This window comes from Periplaneta americana, chromosome 6 (genome assembly GCF_040183065.1).
Source record: "Periplaneta americana isolate PAMFEO1 chromosome 6, P.americana_PAMFEO1_priV1, whole genome shotgun sequence".
Taxonomy (NCBI): domain Eukaryota; kingdom Metazoa; phylum Arthropoda; class Insecta; order Blattodea; family Blattidae; genus Periplaneta; species Periplaneta americana.
In genome coordinates this window covers 101849904-101873373 of record NC_091122.1, presented here as the reverse complement: position 1 = coordinate 101873373, position 23470 = coordinate 101849904, and the positions used below count along the sequence as shown (strand labels likewise).

General features: G+C 34.3%; 1 protein-coding gene across 4 annotated transcripts in view; it reads left to right on the top strand.

The window, feature by feature from the left end:
* Window positions 1-6682: 6682 nt before the first annotated feature.
* The window catches only part of Ercc1 (DNA excision repair protein Ercc1), a 36560-nt gene continuing 19772 nt past the window's right edge, over window positions 6683-23470 (top strand). The window contains exons 1-3 of one of the 4 annotated variants that reach the window (XM_069828595.1): window positions 6683-7085; window positions 7866-8005; window positions 20190-20384. In XM_069828595.1, coding sequence (XP_069684696.1) covers window positions 7001-7085; window positions 7866-8005; window positions 20190-20384 — 420 coding nt within the window. In that variant the 5' untranslated portion in view covers window positions 6683-7000. The remainder of the gene's footprint in view (window positions 7086-7865; window positions 8006-20189; window positions 20385-23470) is intronic. The other 3 variants (XM_069828596.1, XM_069828593.1, XM_069828594.1) reach the window with 3 other exon arrangements.

The window sequence follows — 23470 nt, the reverse complement described above, 5'->3', positions numbered from 1 at the left end:
AATGAATTGTATTTATCTAACCTACCAGATTAACACACAACTGTACATACACTAATTTCATAGGAGGGACTGTGGTAAATTTTGTACCTACAAGTAAGGAAGGTAGATGTGCTAAATTAAAATCACAATATAAATAATTCTTCTTTATTAAATCTCAAAATAGCTTCCATTCCAAACTTAAAATGTTGATGCAACCAGGTTATGTTACCATGTAAAACTCCGTTCACATTAAAATAACACAGTTTTGTAATTATTTCTGCAACATATTATGCAATAAGAAGTGTGAAGGGGTCTTATACACACATTACACTAAATAAAATTGAGCGCCGACACGCATTAAAGTAATATATTTCACTCAGCTCCATATACTCAAATAGAAAAGCCCGACTCATCGAGTGACGTCACACAACCTGCATTACGGCCTGGTCTAGATCACGATGGCAGTGGATGAGTGTAGCAGGTGGAGGGTGATCACTGAGTTAATTCTTGCATGAGAGGGTTGATGTGACAATGTAGCTTTTCCAGATAATTTTTCCGAAACGTTCGAACGTAGTCACTAAATAAACTGATGTTGAGGTCTCTGTACAATTGGGTATTCCGGATGTGGTAATCTGCTCCAGTGATGGTTCTGCATACTGCACGTTGGATACCGTCGAGTCTTCGAAGATGGCGGGGGTGGGCGTGAGACCATGCTTCACATGCATACATCATGAGTGTTCTGATGACGGATATGTACAGTTGTAATTTGGTTTTTGTTGGTATTGAGCTCTTGAAGATGGGATATAGGAACATGAATCGTTGAAAAGCTCTATTTCTCACGGAATGAATATGGTGTTTGAACGTTAGTCTCTTGTCAAGGAGGACTCCAAGATATTTTGCTGTTGAACTAAAGGGGATGGCTTGGTTTTGAATATGAAGTGGCTCATTTATACGGGGGAAACGTCTTGTGAATATGACTACCTCTGATTTGGTGTTATTTATTTTAAGCCGCCATCTCGTTGACCATTGCGTTATTTTATCTAGAGCTTCTTACATATGTTTGCGGGCAAACTGTATATTGAAGTTAAGAGATGGCCGATATTTCACAAACCGATATTTTGTCACAGGTATTTTTTGTCACAGATAAACCTGTGACTGATGATGCGAAATATCTGTGACAAAATATCGCTATCGAAATCTGCTCCGTATTCAGTACTCTGTGACTGTTGCAACGTCTGCGACTGATATTTTCTCCTCTACGTCGTGGGTTTGCGCATGTGCATGATACAATAACAGCAATCGGGCGGTGGTATTTGATTATTTTTTCGTGATATTTTGTTCAATATTATTTTTTTCAAAGTGATGATGTGTTGCAAAGTTATTAGCGGCATTATAATAATACAATCATGAATCAAACATTTTGTTTTCATATTAAGTCTATATGTTTTATAAATATTTTATATATTCCCCCGAGATCTTCACATTTTCATATTACTGTGAATATATATTAATGTATAAGTATTTTCCACTCAATTTTTACGCAGTAACAATATTTTTTTTAGTTATACTATTAATTACAAACAGAATAGTTACAGGAGCCTACATTATTTTAATAACTTTACATGTACTTCTGTCATTTATGTATGATCCAGTTTTAATGTATAGCTCAAACACGAACAGTGCAGGGTAGTATTCATTAAAATAATTAAACTTAAAATAAAATTATTTGTAATAAGTTCATTACCGGTATGTTTATGGTTATTAACTCTTAAGAAATCGCACAGTGCTTTCAAACATTGGTACTCGTGTGGGGTGTTATTTTACCCAATTAATAGGCCTAATCAATGTTCTAAACTTGACATTTAGTGATATTTATCTAGATATTGTTAAAATCATCAACTTGCAAGTAATTTTAAACTTTTAAATATAATAATATGGGGTATTAGCAAAAATTGTCGATTTTATAAATTCCAAAAAGATCTGACATCTAGCAGACACTGCTCCAACAAATCGTTCTCATTGCCCTTGCACACTTTTAAAATAGACCTACACTTACACATAAATGGGATAATTAATTACATTTGAAAATAAGGGGTATCAAACGTAAATCATGTTAGTTCATTCCGTATCACTGAACGTTATGCTCTTCCGAACTTTCGAAGCATTTCTCACAAGCCGACAACAGCACCTATAGAATTAAAACCGAACGAGATAAAACTTATTTGGCTAAACTAACCTTGAGGTAGTTTCCTTCGTATTACCCTTATACACCTTGCATATACGAATCTGTGACAGGTTAGGTTTGGTTAGTTTAGGCTTTGTTATGCCTTAGATATACGATCAACTGCATCTCCACAAACAATCAAGTTCGACGATTTTCACTTCCGAAATCACCGAAACTACCTCAGCGCTAGTTTAACCTGAGCAACTGTCTCTCCACAAAAAAAAAATTCCTTATAAATGCAATGATTTTCACATCCGAAATTGCCGAAACTACTTCAGCGCTAGTTTCACCATCTTATTATAAATGATGTAGTGATTACACGATTTAAATAATAATAATAATAATAATAATAATAATAATAATAATACCATTGGTTACCAATACTTTATCTTGTGTAAAATCCTGTCTGAACAACTGTCTTGTTCTGTAATTATTTTCTATTGTTTTTCCGAATACTTACGTTTCGTTAATTTTTATTCTGACTCAATATTATAATGTTAATGCACGACTTAAAATAATTTATCGATTATATTATATACAATAAAAAAGATCAATTTTTAAAACGATTAGGATAATCACATAACCTCAATTTCTCCATACCCAACTACATTAAAAATTATCAACTGATTTCGTATCTACAATCAACTACGATATAACCTCTTGGTATATGTTAACTTTTTACATGTTACTGTTCAGTTAGATTAGTATTTATTTGTTAATGGTACATGTACATAATTTATTTGTTGGATTTTCCCATATAAACCACTGAAATGTGGCGTGTATAGAGAAATCGTATTCACATTGCACTGCTCTTCAATATTTCCTGTTAATTTTTATCGGTGTGACAAAATATCGGTATAATTCATGCATATTGTGCTTACTTAGCGATATAAAATATCTGTGTGACAAAATCACAGATAAAAGTCACAGATATTTAATTGTCACAGATACTTGAAAATATCGTTAAAGCTCAACTCTAATTGAAGTGCTTCGTATATATGACTGTATCATCTGCATAGAGAGCATGTTGACTATTGAGGAATTATTGAAGGAACGAGGACTTATTGCTTACCAATGTCGGTAGATGTCTCTCAGTTCACGTTGTAAACAGAGTCCGTGGATATACAGAGTAGAACAATCACCGAGTCGGCCGCCATTGTTAGTCCTTTTCAACACGCTAGGGATAGGAATATTTGAAGTAAAACTCAGATATTTTTAATTTGAAGGGCAAAAACGTCTAAAGGATCTTCTCACATTATAGAACATTATTATCAGTCAACATACTAATGTATAAAAACTTCATTTAATAATTATTACAGCATAAATACGCATTTAAGTGTTCAATATAGCGTACTCCTTCATAAACATCACAGCAGCATGAACTTAATAAATTACAAGTAACAAATGAAAACAACAATTTTGCAAATAAAATAACAATAAATCTAAACATTTCCAACTGCATTCCTCGTGCAAACTCTCCGGCTTCCGCATATAAGGGCACACTATACTGAAATTTCTCGAAGTTTATTAGTTTTAAGAGTTCACAACAGTGAAACCAATAAATACCATACTTACGAAGCTAGATTCACCAAATTTTGATCACTGGTATATCTGCTTATTAGTAACAAGTGTACAAAATTGCATCCGCCTATGATACGTGGTTTCCATTTTATTAATTATTTTATTAAAATATTGAACCGCTTTATATAAAAAGTCGCACTACAATTGACATTATTCTTAAGTGATTTTCACTTACATGGCTCCTTACATGGAATCAAAGCTTACTATAAGGTTTTGTTGTAAAATTAATAAGTATATTGCTAGAATTTTTTAGTTAATAAAAAAATTAATAGTCATAAAAATTCCTAGTAATTTACCCATTCGCTGTACAGAAAATTCCAATAGTAATGTTTGTTTCTAGGTATATACAGAATCTTATAAGTGAATATCAATGAAAAATAATGTAAATTGTGACGCAAGGGACTTTTTGCATTAAGCAATACACTATATAATTAAGTTATTAATAAAGTGCAAACCACTTATCATAGAGAGAGACGAAAGTTTGTACATGTGTTATTATCAACCAGATATACTAGTGATAAACATTTTATGAGTTTAGCTTTAAAAGTATGGAAGTTAGTAATTTCATTATAATGTCCCCAAGGATACAGTGATGTGAGATTTTGTCATTTTTGGTAAAAAAAATTCGTTTCTTTGTTTTTATCTTTAAAAATTCATTTATGGTCTAAAGATGCCCTCTGCCAATATTCATGATCATACGACCGGTCTATCAGCTGTTTAGGGTCACATTTTTAAAAGGCTGCGGGCTCTACCTGTTAATTTAAATTCTCCATTGACGACCTCCACTCTGAATTCTGCGACCATTTTGGAAATTACGCTATATTTCATACATTATTTATTATATTAGATTTCCGATTGAGCCAGTGTAGCTTCTTGACTTCTCGAAATATTGCTTCATATAATCCAACAGGTGTTAGACCTACTTCAAAGGCTGCTTTCCTTTAAAAGATATTCAGTTACAAAGGAGAGCACAACTCTTATCTAAAGGAAAATTCCACTTGTTGCTAGTAGCCATAACAACGTGTTTTCCATGCTTGGTTTTTGTTTGTGATACAAGAAATATTTGCAAGTTTCTAACAGTTTTATTGTTAGTGTTATAATAGTGTCTATAGTCCATAGTGATTTGTAAATAATATTTATCTATTATAGTGTTTTCATAAGATTACATAATTTTTAGTCATCTTTATTTACTAGTGTAGGTTAGGTGTGCACAGCGTGGTAGTGTATATAAGGATAAGTTCTGTATATAATATGATAGTTCTACATGTTTCAAAATGCCTAGAAAATAAAAAAGACAGAGACCTGGTTAATTATTATTATTATCCCAAACTTTTGAAGTCAATTTTCTCCTTTTTAATTTTCTGTAAATTTTGCATTGCTAAAAATGCTACTCTTTCTACAGATTCTGTACTACATGCATGATTTTTTTGTAGAGGTTTTTGAATATGTTCTTAACAAAACTTGCTATCAGTATTATACCTAACACTCTTTTTTTTTTTGTTCTTGTTGTTTAGTCAATTGTCTGAAGACAGATTTGAACCCCATAAGTACCACCAATAAGGCATCACTCATGAGAAAACTAGGCCAGGAGATAATGGGGTAGGGTGGCAAGTTTCTTTCCCCCTCCAATGCATACTTTGCCGATTAGCTACATATTCCACTAATCACACTTCAGATACTTACAAACAATTGTCTTCCTCTGACACATATCGTCAAGTGAGATGTACTGCCTGATTATATCTATATGCATATCAGCCAGAAGAGGTATTTTTTAATATTAAGTTTTTTACGCTCGAGTTGAATTTTTCTGTTTTTACACTTTTAGTGCATTAAATATGTTTAATTATTTTTTAGTAAAATAAAGAGGAAAATTGTATAGTAAGTTTCGTTTCTGAAGGTCTGACACGTATGTAGACAAAAATTCTGGCCAAAATAGTAGCAATTTTTGAAAACCTAAATTTGCACAATTTAAAATTACAAATTAAAAGTACAAAATTTCATAGATCTACTTAGAATAGTTTAGAAAATTGAAATTTCACATCAGTCTAACCTTAACAGGGTTTCTAGTTTCCACGGTCTTTGTATTTTCTAATCGAGCCAAACAATACAATCTTGTCTCAAGAATAAATTCAGAACTTCACAAATATATTTTGTCATTCTTGCAAATAGCAAATAGGATCAAATTGAAAAATGCTTGATTTGAAAGGGAGAAGATGGTAAAAATTTGACACTGATACTAATTGGTACGTGACTTTCATTTGTTTTATGTAGAAATATCATTGTTGAATCAACTTAAATTCTAGATTAGTTTTATAAAAATATTTTGGGGCCCAAATTTTGAAAAAATAAATATCAAAATACAGTCATTCATTAATCTCACAATGTATGCTCGCTTAGGTAGCGGATCGTTCCTTTTTATATTTATAGTCACTTCTTTCCTTTTTCCTTATTTCTGTCACCTTGTCACAGAGAAAACAAATGTGCGCTTTTTTCAGTTCTCTGTGAACAGTTCTGAACACAGTAGCATTGCATTTTTTCATATTTAAATTACATTCTTTCCCTATGCAACTGTATACTGCATAGCGCGCGCTGGACAAACAATGGCGGATTTGTCGGCATTTGCCGGCTCAAACGATTGTGGTACTCTGTATATCCACGGACTCTGGTTGTAAATAACTCAAATCAAGTTGCACCCCCCTGGTGCTAGTGTCGCGAATGTTGGCAAAAAAAGTGTTGAAATTGCGCGACTGTATATATTAGACTGTGACTGTAGTCTGTCACCCGTTGCCCGTTGCTCGTAAGCAACGCTGTCACCAGTATTATACAAGCTGGCTCAACGAGGGAAATTCTGCTCGTGAGAGGGAAATTTCAACTTATCACAAGGGAAATTATCGGAACAATGACAACACTGGTAGGTACTGCAATTGATGAGTGGTTGTATTTTGTGCTGGTGAATATTTAAATTTAGATTTTTGAAGTGATCTAAGCACGTTTTAAGCCTTCTAAAGGATGAAGATATAGGAAGTACCTTTTATCACTAGTCTTAGTACTACAATCAGACTAAAGTTGTTACGAAATACTGATAATTATTCAGAAAAAAATTTAAATCCAACATGCCACAAGAAGTACAGGTTATGGTTGTAAATATGCTTAAGGCTGGAGAAATAAGAGATCTACAATTTTCATGAAGTATATTGCAAACCAATAAATTCGAACATGTCTGATTATGAGGATGATGCACTCCTGTTGCAGTGTGATGAAGTTGGAATCGATTCTGTCAGTAAACCTACAACTTTTGCAGGTACATTGAAAAGTAGAATAGGCTAGTATAAAGAATGATGAATCTTTCTTCTGTCCCAGCCACTAATAAATAAAAAAATACCTTGAAAATGCCTTGTATTTATAGTACTGATTAGTAGAAATTGATGTGATCAGTGGGAGAGCTCTAAGCCCACCTTACTTATATATGAAAATCGTCGTGCGTGAACGAAGAATACAGCCATATTTCTTTAATGTAACAGTGGGTTTGTGTTGCCAACATAGTAATAATAAGTACTACACACCTAATCAAACCAAACCTAACCTAACCTGTCACATAATACACATCTAATCAAACCTAACCTAACCTGTCACATAATACTACACACCTGCAGTAACATACCTCACATATAGTATCATTTCGATTTCATGTATTGCCGGCTCTGCCAATCGTCTCGGTTTCCATCTAGTGGATCGTACTAATACTACTAATTCGAAGAAGCAATGGCGACTTTTATAATAATTGCATTTTACATGTTTCGTGATATACTAAATGTGTTAATGTAGTAATAATTCTATATATGGTACAATAATATTTGAAATGTGGGTATACCGAAATGTGTCGTAGTTGTGATAAAAGTATTGAAAATTGGTTTATAGCGCCACATTGGCAGTGATAAAAGTGTGCAATATTCGTTCAGTGGCTGGTGGAGGCTCTAGATTAACCTAAACAATTTCTCAAATCGAAGGCTTTTCCTTGCACAAAACATTTTTCATACATTTAAGTTTCTGTAATCTCATCAGTGCTTGTTTTGTTTTTCAGAAGCTTTCAGTAGCTTGAAGAAATCTGAATATTACAAGGAGCCAGACGAACCTTTGAATAGTAAAGTTGATGTCGGTGCTTTTAAAGCTGTTAGACCCAACACCAGTAAATTTAATCCAATATTAGTTAGTCCGAGACAGGTATGCTTATAATTGTAAAATAAAACTAATATTAACTATCCATAAATTTCAGAACACGAATTCCTTCCATTCCCTCTTAATTCAAAATTCCAACTTTGTGCACAAAATAAAACATTGGCACTTAAAAGTACCTTTTCGTAAGCATGATGATGCGCATTCGACAAACTCAGACAAATTTGCTCTCTTTAGTATTTTAAGATATATTTCTGTAGTGCTCGAGAAAAGTGGCACAAGTCAAAAATGTTAATATTACAGGAGAAGAAAAAAAACTATCTTCACACTGGTTTATATCGATTTGATTTCCGTCTGTATGAATTATTGTAATGGGAGAATTACTTATGTCTCTTTTCCCAAGCGAGCAGATGTTCTGTAAGTTATCAATAAATTAATGAAAAATGTTTGTGGAAACTGACTTATGCCACTTTTCCCAACCATTACAGATTTGTCAGTGAGGAATGTGTTAATATATTGTATAAGTGCAATGAAAGTAGTAGAAAGTGAGAAACAGGGAAGAAAGAGAGGGAAAGGATAGGTAAGAAAACAAGAGGGGAAAGAATATAATAGTACCAACATGACTACAAAGAAGAGCTAAACACAATCAAATACATAGCACAGGAAAACGGATACAATCCCAACATAATAGACAACATAATAAGAAAGACAAAACAATCATAAAAAACATAAGAATACAACACAAGAACACAAAAAATACATCACACTAACATAAGAAAACAAAAAAAAAAAAACACAAGATTGCATTCTCATTCAAGAAATTAAATTATAACATCGCATACAGATCAAATAATACTCTACAAAAACATCTCAACACACAAATAACACAAACAAATACAACCACACAGGCGTATACAAACTCAAATGCAACAACTTCTACATAGGACAGACAGGCAGATCATTTTAAACAGATCACAAATGCTAACCACACCTACAGAGACATCAACACAGACATGGAAATTCTACACATCCAACCAAAAAGCCAGAAACTAAACACACTAGAACAATACGAAATATATAGACACACAAAAACACATCCAAATAAAATTCTCAGCACACAACTCAATTTCAGAACACACACACTCTTTGACTTCACATTACACTTCACATACACACCCCCACAGGAAGCAAAAAAAAATACGCCAAGACCAGCAACAACCAGTTCTGCAGATGGCCAATAGCAGGCTGAAACATGTTAACAAGGTAATATAAAATTTAACACAAGAAAGACAAATAATATGTTTTCCGAAGAGATATTGTGTTAAAAGTTGTGTAATCAAGATGTATATGTAATAGTAGTTTTTATTCTCTCTGCCCCTTTATGCCTCTGATTGAGATTCTGGTTGATATGTACATTTATTATCAGTCAGTGCATCTCACTTGACGATATGTGTCAGAGGAAGAACAAGTGTTCATATGCAGCTGAAGTCTGATTAGTGTAATATGTAGCTAATCGGCTGTGTATGCAGTGGAGGGGGAAAGGAACTGGCCACCCTACCCCATTATCGCCTGGCCTAGTTGCTTCATAAATGGTGCCTTGTTGGTGTCACTTGTGGGTTCAGACCTGTCTTTGGACAGTTGACTAAACAACTATCCCATTAGTTGAATAATCCCGGAAGACAATTGAATTAATGTATAACTGGCATATGTGAAAAGCAGGCAGCTTCAAATATCACTCACTGGCGTATTATGTTTAATTAGCATTTACTTTAATGGCACCAAACTGTGGCCAAATGTGGAGAGACAGTAGCGACATCTGTAACTAACCTTGTCACACTCCCCAGTTTTCCGTCACTTACCTATGCCCTCATCTAACCCCCTCTAACCTTGTCACATTCCTCAGCGTAATGTCACTTACCTATCCTCTCATCTAATCCACTCCAAACTTGTCTCCTCTGCTCTATGTCATTTAACTAGCCCCTTATCTAAACTAATCTAACCTTAAACTCGCAATATTTACAGCAATACACAATTGGTGGTGGGTAAAACACAGTGCACCACAATCCCCATGATCAGACTCTACCACTAATGAGTCATTCCACGTCAAATCGCACAGCAATAAAACACGACCTTCTCGGAAATGGTCGAATTTTTTTTCATGAATTCCAGACATCAAATAAGGAGACTCGTATTGTTTTATTTTCACAATTATTAATTATTTGTGTAGTTATGACTATTTGAAGTTACGCAAATTATGCGCGCACTGTTACATAAACTCACTTGGAACTCTGTGTCTACATATAATTGAGATTTGCGGTTTGGCGCATTTGAAAGACTAAATACAACACTTTTTATTACTTTAGGCCTATCACAAATAAATTTAAAATTTGGCCTATTTTTTTAATCACTTCTTTTTCAAAGCAAAATTACTATATTAAATAGCCAAGTTAAAAACTCTGAAAAAAATATAGACTTGTTCGCTGATGTATTATCTGTAAACTACCGCATTTATAAATATGGGATCGGCACCCATACATTTGTAACAATTTATTTTCTGGAGGCATGCATGTGCTCGTGATGCCCAGCTAATGAACTGCTTGCAGCCATTGGATAGAAGGCTGCCCGGGGAAAGTTTTACGAAATCCCCTGTTGCATCTGATGTCACCATACTAATCATCAAATGATTAATACCCTAAGGAACAGTAAATATCTCGTCTAAAGTTATTTTATTATTGTCAGCTCAGCTAAGTGGGGAAGCCCTTCACAGTGCTATATGTTTATACTGTAATATAGCCAAGTGTTTGATGACAGCAAGGCTGGGTAAGGCAGTAAACTTTATGGCAGTAAACAGATGGCAGGAGACAAAATATTGAAGAGAAAAATAATCAGTTTGGGTTTGAATTTCACAGAGTGACGTGACTTCTATACAACATGAGTGATGGTAAAGATCGCGTAATATATAAAAGTGTTTAAATCCATTTACCTTCCTAATCACGCTTTTAAAAAGAAAAGTACACTAAGACGCGTAAGTCGCGACTAATTGATAAAGCTCAATTTAAAGGAGTCTTTGAATGTGCAAATATGTGATTCGTTCTGTAAAAATCAATCAATTTCCGGATAGGTCAGGTGAAATTATATGTGAAGCCGGTAGTTCTTGTGATATTAATAAACATGAATCAAATGAAAGTGCGGACAGAGAAAGTGATTATCCCAGTTCTTCTTGTAGCAGTTCTATGGATACAGTGCTAGAAATCACTAATATTGAGAAATTAAACAAGAGTTTGATGTCAGTAGAATCCCCTATCAAGAAAAGAAAGCTACAACAAAAGCGATACCCCTGTTAAAAGTTTCAAAAAGTAAGAGGCTCCCTAGCATGTAAAGTTTTTCATGTAGAAGATGCATCGTCATCCCTTCAAAAGTCAGCCATATTTTATTTTTGACGGAATGCAAAGAAATGTACAACCTGAAAATTACATAATTATTGCAGACTTTTCTGAAAATTATTCATTTGTAATACAAGATTCAATACAAGGTATGCATTGGAACATATGCCAAGCCACAATACATTCTTTCGTAGTATATTTCAAAGGAGATTCAGAAATTCGTCACAAAAGCATTGTCATCTCAGAAACCATGAAACATGACACCGATCCCTTTCACTTTTTTTAATCCGAAGCAATCAATTTCTTAAAGCAAGAATTCACCGATATGAAAAAAATCATCTACTTTTCCAATAGATCAAGTTCATAATAAAAAAAAATGAATTTTAAAAATAATTGCTTACATGAAGACAGTTATGGAATTAGTGCTGAATGATACTTCTTTGCAACGTCGCATGGTAAAGGTCCATGTGATGGCATTGGAGAAACTGTTAAAAGACTTGCCACGAGAGTCAGCCTATACAAGATCCTATAACAACATAAAAAAAAAAAAAAAACGGTTTGATTGGTCACAAAAAACATTTATAACGTGTCATTTATATTTTGTCCATTGAATAAGCACAAAAATCACACTGAAAATTTGTAGGCCAGATACCATAATCTAAAACCAATAACTGGTACATTAAAATTACATTCTTTCATTTTGTTGTCAAAAACTGAAGATTTAGTAAAATAATTGAAGCATCGGCTGGAACAACGTTATAAGTTACAAAATTCTCATTCGGCGTGTTTCCGTGTAATGTTGTATGCCATGTTACTTTGCTATACTCTTTGGCTTGCAACTGTCCATCAATACAGTACGTGAAATTTGTCCACTCAGAAGTTTGCTACCCTATAAGAACAATGTTGTACGTGTACACATTTTTGCAGCTCCTGTAAGTTTTACCAAATGTAACTTATAACGTTGTTCCAGCCGACGCTTCAATTTTCTTTCAAGAAAGAAGGTAGGCGAATGAAAATTTAAAGTATGAATGAAAAGAAACATTTAAAAAGCATAATGTACAAATATTTGAAGATATAATAAGTAAATTAGCAGCATTTCCTCGAGTGACTTGATCCGTACTGGGTGTAATGTTGCAATGTTCAGTCAATCATCCAGCGCCGATAAACCTCCCAGAGCGCTTCTGCACTTCCCGTCCACTGCTGCTGCACCGACCGCTACACATTGTGTCGTAAGTAATTAAATTTCCATTAAACTATTGGAGATACCATTCTGATTTTTTCTGGAATTATTAAGAATACTTCAGTGCACCTAGTAAGAATTTTTTTAGATTTGTAATACGGCTATTTCACATTGATATATAACTTTTAAAAATTGAATTATAAAAAAATATTTGTAATAATTATATTACAATTAATTAGTAAATATTTAATAAAAGACAGTACTTTAAGCTTTTAAATGCATTTTTCAAAAAAAATTTTAATATCAATATCGTCAGAAATGTGACGCTTTAAATGTTGCATTGTGCGACATTTTTAACGAATTTTAACATGCAATATTTTAAAAACATGTGGACTTAGGAGGAAATAAAATACACTTGTTGGTTTATTAGACCCATAGAGTTGGTAAAAAAAATATAAACGCAATCAGAAATATGAAGGTCAAAATTTGCATAATTTTGTGCGATTTGACGTGGAATGACTCTAATATGTGCCAATTAAAGCCCCTGTGCTGTTAAAGTAAATAATTAAGAAACATTAAAAAATGAAGTGTAAATTAATATAGCTAGAGTTCCTCGATAATAATTGAATATAAGAGTTTAGACAATGAGTATATTCCTTCTGATTGGTTGAATTCAACCATGACTTCTATTAGCATACAATTAATAAATCTAGGTACACATATATGTACTCAAAAATAAATTGGGTTGATGAAACAAATTCCTCCTTGTCTTAATGTCTAGAGTCTAGAGATCCTTTATAATGAGAGTTGAAATGTTAATCCCATCAACAATTAAAATAATAATTTGTGATGATTTGATAGCACTTAAAATGGAAAAACAAATCTCCTAGAGAAATAAAACCGTATGCTATATATATTGCATACAGGTATTAAAACGAATTTTATACACAATTTTATAATATAATCTATATAAAAACTATTACTACTGCTATAGTGTATCACTGAGGAATAAGGAAAACTTGTTAACTTGTATTTACACTAGAAGCAAAGCCATTGTAAGTGCTTACTGGATTGTGGAACAGTAGGTGACATTTGGTTCCTGTGTCTCAGATCTTAGCTAACTCTCACATCGGAGCGATACGCAACAAGCAGTTGGCAACTGGCAGTATGTGATATCGCTGATTTCGGTCTGTTTATATTTTAATAGGTGTGAGTTAGGCTCACCATATGTCCCAGTTTTACCAGGATGGTTTTACCAGTGTCTCAGCCGGTTTGTGACATCCCGGGAAAAAATAATAAAAGTATTAATCATGTGCATCAGGAAGGGAATTATTTACTTAAAAATGGCTTTTATAGAACCTGGAGGTTCATTGACGCCCTCACATAAGCCCTATCCTAAGCAAAATTAATCCAGTCCCTACTATCATATCCCAACTCCCTCAAATCCATTTTAATATTATCCTCCCATCTATGTCTTGGACTCCCCACAGAGCTTTTTCCTCAGGTCTCCAACTAACACACTATATGCATTTCTAGATTCACCCATACATGCTACATGTTCTGCCCATTTCAAACTTCTGGATTTAATGTTCTTAATTATATTAGGAGAAGAATACAATGCATGCAGGTCTGTGTTGTGTAACTTTCTCTATTATCCTGTACCTTCATCCCTCTTAGCCCCGAATATTTTCCTAAGCACCTTATTCTCGAACACCTTTAACCTCTGTTTCTCTCTGAAAGTGAGAGTCCAAGTTTCAGAACCATACAGAACAACCAGTAATATAACTATTTTATAAATCCTAACTTTCAGTTTTTTTGAAAGCAGACTGGATGACAAAAGCTTCTCAGCTGAATAATAGCAAGCATTTCCCATATTTATTCTGCGTTTAATTTCCTCTTGAGGGTAATTTATATTTGTTATTGTTGCTCCAAGATAGTTGAACTTTTCCACCTCTTCAAAGGACAAATTTCAGATTTTTATATTTCCATTTCATACTATATTCTGGTTACGAGACATAAGCATATACTTTGTCTTTTCGGGGTTGACTTCCAAAGCTATCATCTTATTTGCTTCAAGTAAAATTCCTGTGATCTCTCTAATTGCTTGTGGATTTTCTCCTAATATATTCACATTATCTGCATAAATAAGCAGCTGATGTAACCCGTTCAATTCCAAACCCTGTTTTCCTGGACTTTCCTAATGACATATTCTAGAGCAAAGTTAAAAAGTAAAGGTGATAGTGCATTTCCATGCTTTAGTCTGCAGTGAATTGGAAAAGTGTCAGACAGAAACTGACGTATACGGGCTCTGCTATATGTTTCACTGAGACACATTTTAATTAATCAAACAAGCTTCTTGGGAATACCAAATTTAATAAGAATATTATATAAAATTTCTCTCTTAACCGAGTCATATGTCTTTTTGATATCTATGAAGACTGATGTGCTATGCCCTTATACGTTCATTTGTTTGTTTAATATCTGTGAAATACAAAAAATCTGATTAATAGTCGATCTATTACACCTAAAACCACACTGATGATCCCCAATAATTTCATCTAGATATGAAATTAATCTTCTCAAAAGAATATTTGACAAAATTTTGTATGACATCAATAGAAGTTATATTCCTTGAAAGTTATTACAGTTAGTGTTTTTCCCCTTATTAAAGATAGGTACGATTATGGGCTCCTTTAATTGTTCTGGTACAATTTCCTCTTCCCAGTACAAGTTTATAAATTTCATTAGATAATGCATTTCTAACCTCTTGTATTAATTCTGCTGGAATTTGATCAGTACCTACCTAGAGACTTATACTTTTTCAGCTTTTCTATCACAATTTTGACTTCAGAAAGTGTGAGTTTGGGTATAAATGGCTCAGGAGTTTGTATTTGAATATCGTCCCGATCATTTACATTTGGCCTGTGTACATTTAGTAGTTGCCCAAAATAGTTTTTCCATTTGTTCAGGATGGAATGAGAGTCTGCAAACAAGTCGCCCTTCTCATTCTTGATCGTGTGTAACCTTGCATGATATCCTTTCTTAAATTTCTTTATGCCCTTATATAAATGTCTAATGTTTTTTTTATTATTTTTTTTTATGTTGGGGGTTTCATAACTAGCTCCTTTTTACAGTGATGGGTTGTTAGCCCTTCGCCCAACCCCCAAGCTGGAGGATCACCTCTTATTGGCTGTCTGCAACTGCTTATTCAATATATTCACAGTTACTCTCAATATCTGGAAACCATCTCTTTCTGCAACCTGAGGACGTGCCATGCGTGGTGATAGGAACCCACAATACATGGATTATTATTATTATTATTATTATTATCATCATCATCATCATCATCATCATCATCATCATCATTATTGTCATTGTCATTACTGCTACACTTCTTGTCATTGTAAAATTAATATAGAGCTTACCTGCATACAGTTCTATGGCAAAATAAAAAGCAAGACATAGTTAAAAAAAAGGTTCAATCAAGTGTTTAGGCCTATTAAAGCCATTAAGCCAAGAAAGAATAAAAGCAGTGTAATAACATATGACCATTGTAAAATAAAAATAAAATAATTTTTAACCTTCATCAACATTCATAGGAAGTAAAAACTATTTTTGAAGATTAACTGTTTTATTCTAAAAACAAAAGCAACATTTGACATTTATTCCACATCAGGAAAGACAATATTCAAGTTTGTCGTAAGACTTTTAAGCAAATTTTTGCTCTCTCAAGACATACCCTTCAAAGTTCAGTTAAGAGGAAGAAAGGAGAAGAGGTATATTTCGAAGAAAAGTGATGAAAGAATCCAAAACCACGGAAATTGACAGATGAGGATAAAAAATAAAGGAGCACATAAATAATATATCACGAGCTAAAAATCATTATTCAAGAGCCAAGTCACAATAAGAATTTCTCAGTCCCCATTTGAATATTAATAGACTATTTATTGCATTTAAATATGCTAATCCTGCTACTGCTATAATATACAAATGTTATTCCCAAATGATCAAAGAAGAGTTTCCTATTATTTATTTCAAATCACCATAGTCTTACACCTGCACACTCTGTGATCAACTGCAGTGTCAAATAAAAGGGTACAAGTCTGTAGAAGGTGCAAAACAACCAAAATAGGTTGAACACCATCACATAAAGTGGAAAGAGCCAACACTATGCTTGAAGATGAGTCCCCTTAGGATCCCAGATGCCCAGAAGTACCATCAGTGTCATGTGTATGGATCTCCAACGAGTTATGTTTGTCCCTACACTGTCACATTCAGATATGTTTTATAAACGACAGTTAGCCTATCATGCTACAACTTCTGCAACCATTTATGTGATATTAATAAAGCATTTATGTGCATTTGGCATGAAATGATTGCTGGTAGAGGTGGTAATGATATTGTGTTGTCCACACTGTGGAATAACAGTCAGCACATCTGGCTGTGAAACCAGGTGGCCCGGGTTCGAATCCCGGTCGGGCAAGTTACCTGGTTGAGGTTTTTTTCGGGGTTTTCCCTCAACCCAATTCGAGCAAATGCTGGGTAACTTTCAGTGCTGGACCCTAGACTCATTTCACTGGCATTATCACCTTAATTTCATTCAGATGCTAAATAACCTGAGATGTTGATACAGCGTCGTAAAATAACCCAATAAATGATATTGTGTCCTGTGTACTACATGTGCTGAACCATACGGCCTTACGAAAACATCTAATATGGAGTAACAACTGTGTGGTACAGAATAAGAATCATATGATGATATTTCTTTAAATTATCCAGTGTCCTTGGATTTATTTTAAGTCATTGAACAAAAATACCTTAAAACAAACTACTGAAGCTTTCCTGGTGACATGATGACTCGAGGTTTTCTCGGGCTTCCAGCCAGGTAAAAAGTTGGTGATACACTGATGTTTTGAGGATGTTCATCTTCCTTGTCTTCAGGGTGAACTGATGGCTGGGGAGTATTTATAGTGCTGGGGACAGGAGCCAGCTGGCCACCCTGAAGATGAGTAAGATGAACATCCTCGAAACATTAGTGTATCACCAACTTTTTACCTGGCTGGAAGCTCGAGAAAAATTCGAGTAAAAATACCTTGTATGTGGCCACGCCTATCTATCATGCAATAGAAACTTCGCAATGATAGAGAAGAGGAAAAGAGTATGCTAGGCTTTTGTATCTGAAGAGTTACACGATATAATGAAATCTTCTAGTCAGAACAACAAATTAGAGGTTACTGAAATGAGAGAAGATATGTTCTTGGATATCCAGGCTGCTGCTAATTCTCTTATAACAACAAAGAACCTTGGTATCTCAAAGATATCAATGATACGGTTCTCAGCAGAAAATCCTGGATTTGTAGAGATGTACAGTGTAGTACAAGAAGAAACATGGAAACCTTTACATATTCTGGGGGGGGGGGGGAAGGAAACTGTTTTCACTATCAGAACTGTCACCGTAAAAGGAATCACAAACAAAAAAAGAAGAATATTGAGTAATGAAAAGAGACAGGATCTTTTATTAATGTTGCCTTTCTTGGCTGAGAAATATAGATCGTTTTATGAAAATACGTGTCAGTAACTGCATTATTTGAATATAAAGCTATGTTGGCATATAGCTGTCTTTTGGGTTGAATTGTAACAGGACATAGCTGTGTTTCTTTATTTCAACTTTACAAGGCATTATTTTTCATATTTAGTTTTTCAGAAAAATGTTCTTCCACTTCAGTTCAATAAGAAACATGTGTGTATGTTTATGAAACATGTATTCATTAAAATAAATAAATGTGTTCAGCTGTTATTATGTTTTTGTTCATAACTTCTAAACATCTTTTTGGCACTTAGCCGAGTTTGGGTTCCACTCTTCAATTCCTCTGTTGAGGTGATGTCTTCCCTGTAATTTTTTTCTCACTTTGTGATTTCTCTGGAAAGTCCAGTTTTCCATTCTGGACAATGACTGAATTTTCTCGTGACCAAAGTTCCAGAATGGCCCCAAGTGCACTCATCCTCCTATCAAAGAGTACTGGGTCTTTCCCCTTAAAAAAAAAAAAAAATGCAGTCTGAGTGTTGTGCCAACCACATCACCTCATTCTAGTGCAGAGGTCAAAGAATCCATGAAGCTCTACCTCCATGTCATCATGTGTCTCATGACATGTGTGGGAGTACCTTTCGTGATTTGTGAGGAAACTAAATTTATAAAGAACTTGAAAATTATCTGGACAGAATTTTTTAACTTTGTAGGATGTTCTTTGAATTCTTTGACATATATACTTGATTGTAATTTATGAGTTGTATATCCAGAACCTTTGCCCTTTCATCTTTCTTTTCAATAACCACAGGAGCATGAGAACCTCATAGTCGTCAGATGATGACATTCTTAGCTTTTACTAGAGAAATCAAACTCGAACTGATTAGATTTCTAATTGCATGTTGCTTCAGTGTGAGAGGCGATCATAAAAATATTGCCTGTTGCTAGTTACTTGTTATGTATTGCTTCGGTGTGAGAGTTGCCTTATTATCAATTTTATTTTACTCATCTTTCCTGGAGCTGGGATTTGATTCCACATGATTGGAAGGTTTATATGGACTTGTACAATGTGTTATCCACTAGACGACGAGATCCAGTTGGAACAAATCATTTGAAAACTGATTCAGATACCGATGGAGTGAAAAGAAGGGATATTTACGTTGATCCAGGGACATTTTTCTCATAATCTGAAATTATACAAGCAAGGAGAAAACAGCGGAATTCCAGTATGCATAATTGAACGAGACATGGAGGAGTGCACTTCAACTGTGGAGTATGACCATTTATGTAATGGCTACAGCAGTAGATTTATTAAAAAAAAGTTATTTGTGGGGTTATTTCTAAAGATAAATTGAGTTATGTGACAGGGAATACTGTATCATATGATGAGAAGGTTGCTTAACCTCAACAGGGAAAAATATCGCCCATAATGAAATTATTACCTGTAATTAAGGTTCTGGCTGATATGTACATCTATTATTATCAGACAGTACATCTAACTTGACGATATGTGTTAGAGGAAGAACAATTGTTTGTATACATATGAGGTCTGATTAGTGTAATATATAACTAGTCAGAGAGCAGGAATGGAAGGGGAAAGGAACTAACCACGTGACCCCATTATCTCTTGGCTTAGTTGCCTCATCAGTGATGTCTTATTGGTGCCACTTGTGAGGTTCAAACATGTCTTCGGACAGTTGACCAACAACAACAATGAAATTATGTCCCTTGAACCTTCAATGTGAAGTAGTTATGTAAGTACAAAATCTTATGAATTGATTTTGTGCTTTGTAAAACGTATTAATATACAATAATAAACACACAAATATTTGTATGTGCGAGTGACAAACATGGTGACCAGGGCAGGGTGACAGTAATGACAGCAGACTCGATAATACTTGTACCAGTAAGAAAGCAAGCTGCCATTGCTATTGACATAATTACCAAAAAAAAAAGAAAAAACCAGCACTCTAGAATGCATGAAATTTTAAATGCTGTTAAATATATTTAAAATCTTGGGAATAGCCTTTCTCTGTAGGTCTACCTAGTAAATTATATTTTCAGCCCAGCTGTGTCCCCTACAATTATTGAAATGTTGGTGAAATTGCTATTATTTAATGCATGTGTATTTTATTATTTTTTTAGAGAGGTAACCCATTACTGAAGTCTATTTGCAATGTGCCTTGGGAATATGAAGAGGTTATCCCAGATTATGTGATGGGAAGAACGACATGTGCCTTATTTCTTAGTTTGAGGTACCATAACCTTAATCCAGATTATATCAATGAGCGTCTGAAAGAACTTGGAAAGCAGTATGAACTTAGGGTTCTCTTAGTGCAGGTAAGTTTTCACACTGAAGTTTTGAAAATCATTCCACATAATTTGATTCCTACATAAAATCATTAATATTGTTATGATATGTGGAATGAATGATTCGAAATTGTGTGGAGTACCTACTACAAATAATTGTGAGAACATCCGCATTTCAACACAGTATTCAAACACATAGTCAAACAACGATGACATACATTTCTTGCAAACAAAGATCAGAAATAGATATTTATGAAAAACATACCTTAAAAGAATACGTATGTGTATATGTATACAGTATGTTAATTAAGTATGGAATATTGCTAATAACTCTTTATATATTCATTTTATGAAAAAACACTAAAAACAAAAGTTGTTGGAAATATCTAACTAAAACTTATGGTTGTGGTCTCTCAAAAGTATTGATTCATGTACAGGGTGTGGCAAAAAATAACTTTTTTAAATGGCACCCTGTGTTAAATTTTACATATTTTAAATCTCCATTCAATTTTAATTTTTTGTTCCAAGTAATGTTTTGAATTCTGTATGTAAATTTGTTAATAGTTTATTCCATAAAATATAATGTCGTGATGGAATTAACCAAAATCGTACAAACAGAAGTTTAACTCAGCGTAAATGATGAATACTCTCTTGTAAATGTTATGGTTCTTTCAAATGCTTTCGTCAGCCTCGGTAGCATAGTCAGTATAGTACTGGCCTTCTATGCTCGAGGTTGCGGGTTCGATCCTGGTCCAGATCGATGGCATAAAGTGTATTTAAATGTGACAGACTCATGTCAGTAGATTTACTGACATGTAAAAGAACTCCTACGAGACAAAATTCTGGCACACCGGCGACACTGATATAATCTCTGCAGTTGTGAGTGTCGTTAAAAAACCATTATTTATATTTTTCAAATGTTTTCATAATGTAACACAAAGTAAATATGTGTATTCATAATGGAGTAGGCCATGAAACAAACAAAACAATAACATAACTGTTTCAGAGAATCCATGATCCTTATATTAGTGCTTGTCGTGAACTTATCGTGGTGCTTGTTTTTAATCTTCGTGGTCATTATTCTTTTGTCATGTTCCTTATCATGGTCCTTGTCTTTGTCGTGCTCCTTATCATGATCCTTGATATCTTTCTCATTGCCCTTATTGTTATCTAATGGTCCTTTATATTTCGCCTCATTGCCTTTATGTGCCTTATTGTGGTATTTGTTGCCTTTGTCATGGTCCTTATCGTGACCTTTGTCCTTATCAGAGTCCTTGTAATTCATATTGTGGTTCATGTCATGATTCTTATTGTGGTCCATATTGTAGTCCTTTTCGTGAGTCTTCTCGGATTCTATATTGTGATCCTAATCATGGTCATTGTCCTTGTCATGGTTGATATAGTGGTCCTTGTTGTCTTTGTCATATTCCATATTGCGATTTTCGTTTCTTTGTTCAGGTTCTTATCATGGTCCTTGTTGCCTTTGTCATGTTCCATATTGTGATTCTCGTTGTCTTTGTTCAGATTTTTATCATGGTCATTGTTGTCTTTGTTATGATCCTTATCATCGCCTTGGTGCTTCTCGTGATTCTTATCACAATCTATGTCGTGTTCCTTATGATGATTCTTGTCGTTTACCTTGTCTGTATCCTTTTCCTTGTAGTAGTTCTTATAATGGTTTTTGTCATGGTCATTATCGTGATTCTTGTTTTTTTTTCATAGTCCTTATCGTAGACCTGGTCTTTGTCATGGTCTTCATTGTAGTTATTGTTGTGGTCTAAGTTCTGGTCCATTCTTGATCCTTATCATGGTCATTGTTATGGTCTAAGTCATTCTTAATGTGACACTTATCGTGGTGTTTGTCTTGGCCCATATCGTGGTCATTGTCTTTTACTTGCATGGTTCTGAACGTGATCCTTGTTGTGATCCTCATCCTAGTTCATGTCGTGATCCTTATTGTTTTGTCCTTTTCCTTTGATGGGCCATATTCTTCGTCATGTTCCTTACCATGATCCGTGTTTTATTTGTAGTAGTTCATATCTTTTTTTGTCATTTTAATGGCCCTTATTATTCTTCTTGTCTTTGTCATAATCTTTATTGTTATATTTGGTCTTGATCCTTAATGTAGGCCTGCTCCTTATCGTAGTATTGGTCCTTATCATGGTCTTGGTTCTTATCGTGGTCTTGGTCCTTATCATTTTCTTGGTTCTTATTGCTATCTTTATCATGGTGATCCTTATTGCGGGCCATGTATCCTAATCATTGTTGTAGTCTATGTCGTGACCGTTATCCTGGATCTTGTAATACTAGCCATAATATTTAATGGTGGTCTCTGTCATTTGCCTTGTTCTTGTCCTTGCCGTGGTCCTTATAATGGTCGTTGTTGTCTTTGTCGTGATCATTATAGTGATCCTTGTGTTTCTCATAGTCTTCATCGTAGTCCTGATCCTTATTGTGATTCTTCTTGTCATTTTCATTATCCTTATAGTGGTCTATGTCGTGATACTTACCATGGTCTTTGCCAATGTCTTTGTAGTGGTCATTATCGTGGTCATTGTTATTGTCCTTATAGTGGTCATTGTCATTGTCGTGGTCCTTATCGTGACCCTTATAGTGGTCATTGTCATTGTCCTTGTAGTGGTCCATGTTATACTAATTGTGGTCATTGGGAGTGTTCTTGTAGTGACCTTTATCGTGATCATTGTCATTGTCCATGTAGTGGTCCTTAGAGTGTTCATTGTTATTGCCCTTGTAGTTGTCCTTAGTGTGATCTTTATCACTGTCAGTTATTGCCCTCGTAGTGGTCATATCGTGATCCTTATCGTGGTCATTCATTGTCCTTGTAGTGGCCCTTATCAGGAACTTTATCGTTGTCATTGACATTGTCCTTGTAGTGATCCTTATCATGATCATTTCGTGGTAATTTTCATTGTCCTTGTAGTGGTCCATGTCGTGATTCTTATCATGGTCAATGTTATTGTTCTTGTGGTCTTTATCGTGTTCTTTGTGGTTCTTGTGGCACATATTGTGATCTTATTATGGTCCATTTCGTTGTTCTTGTCCTACTATGGTCCTTGATTTCTTTGTAATGATACTTATCATTGTGCTTTCGTCAT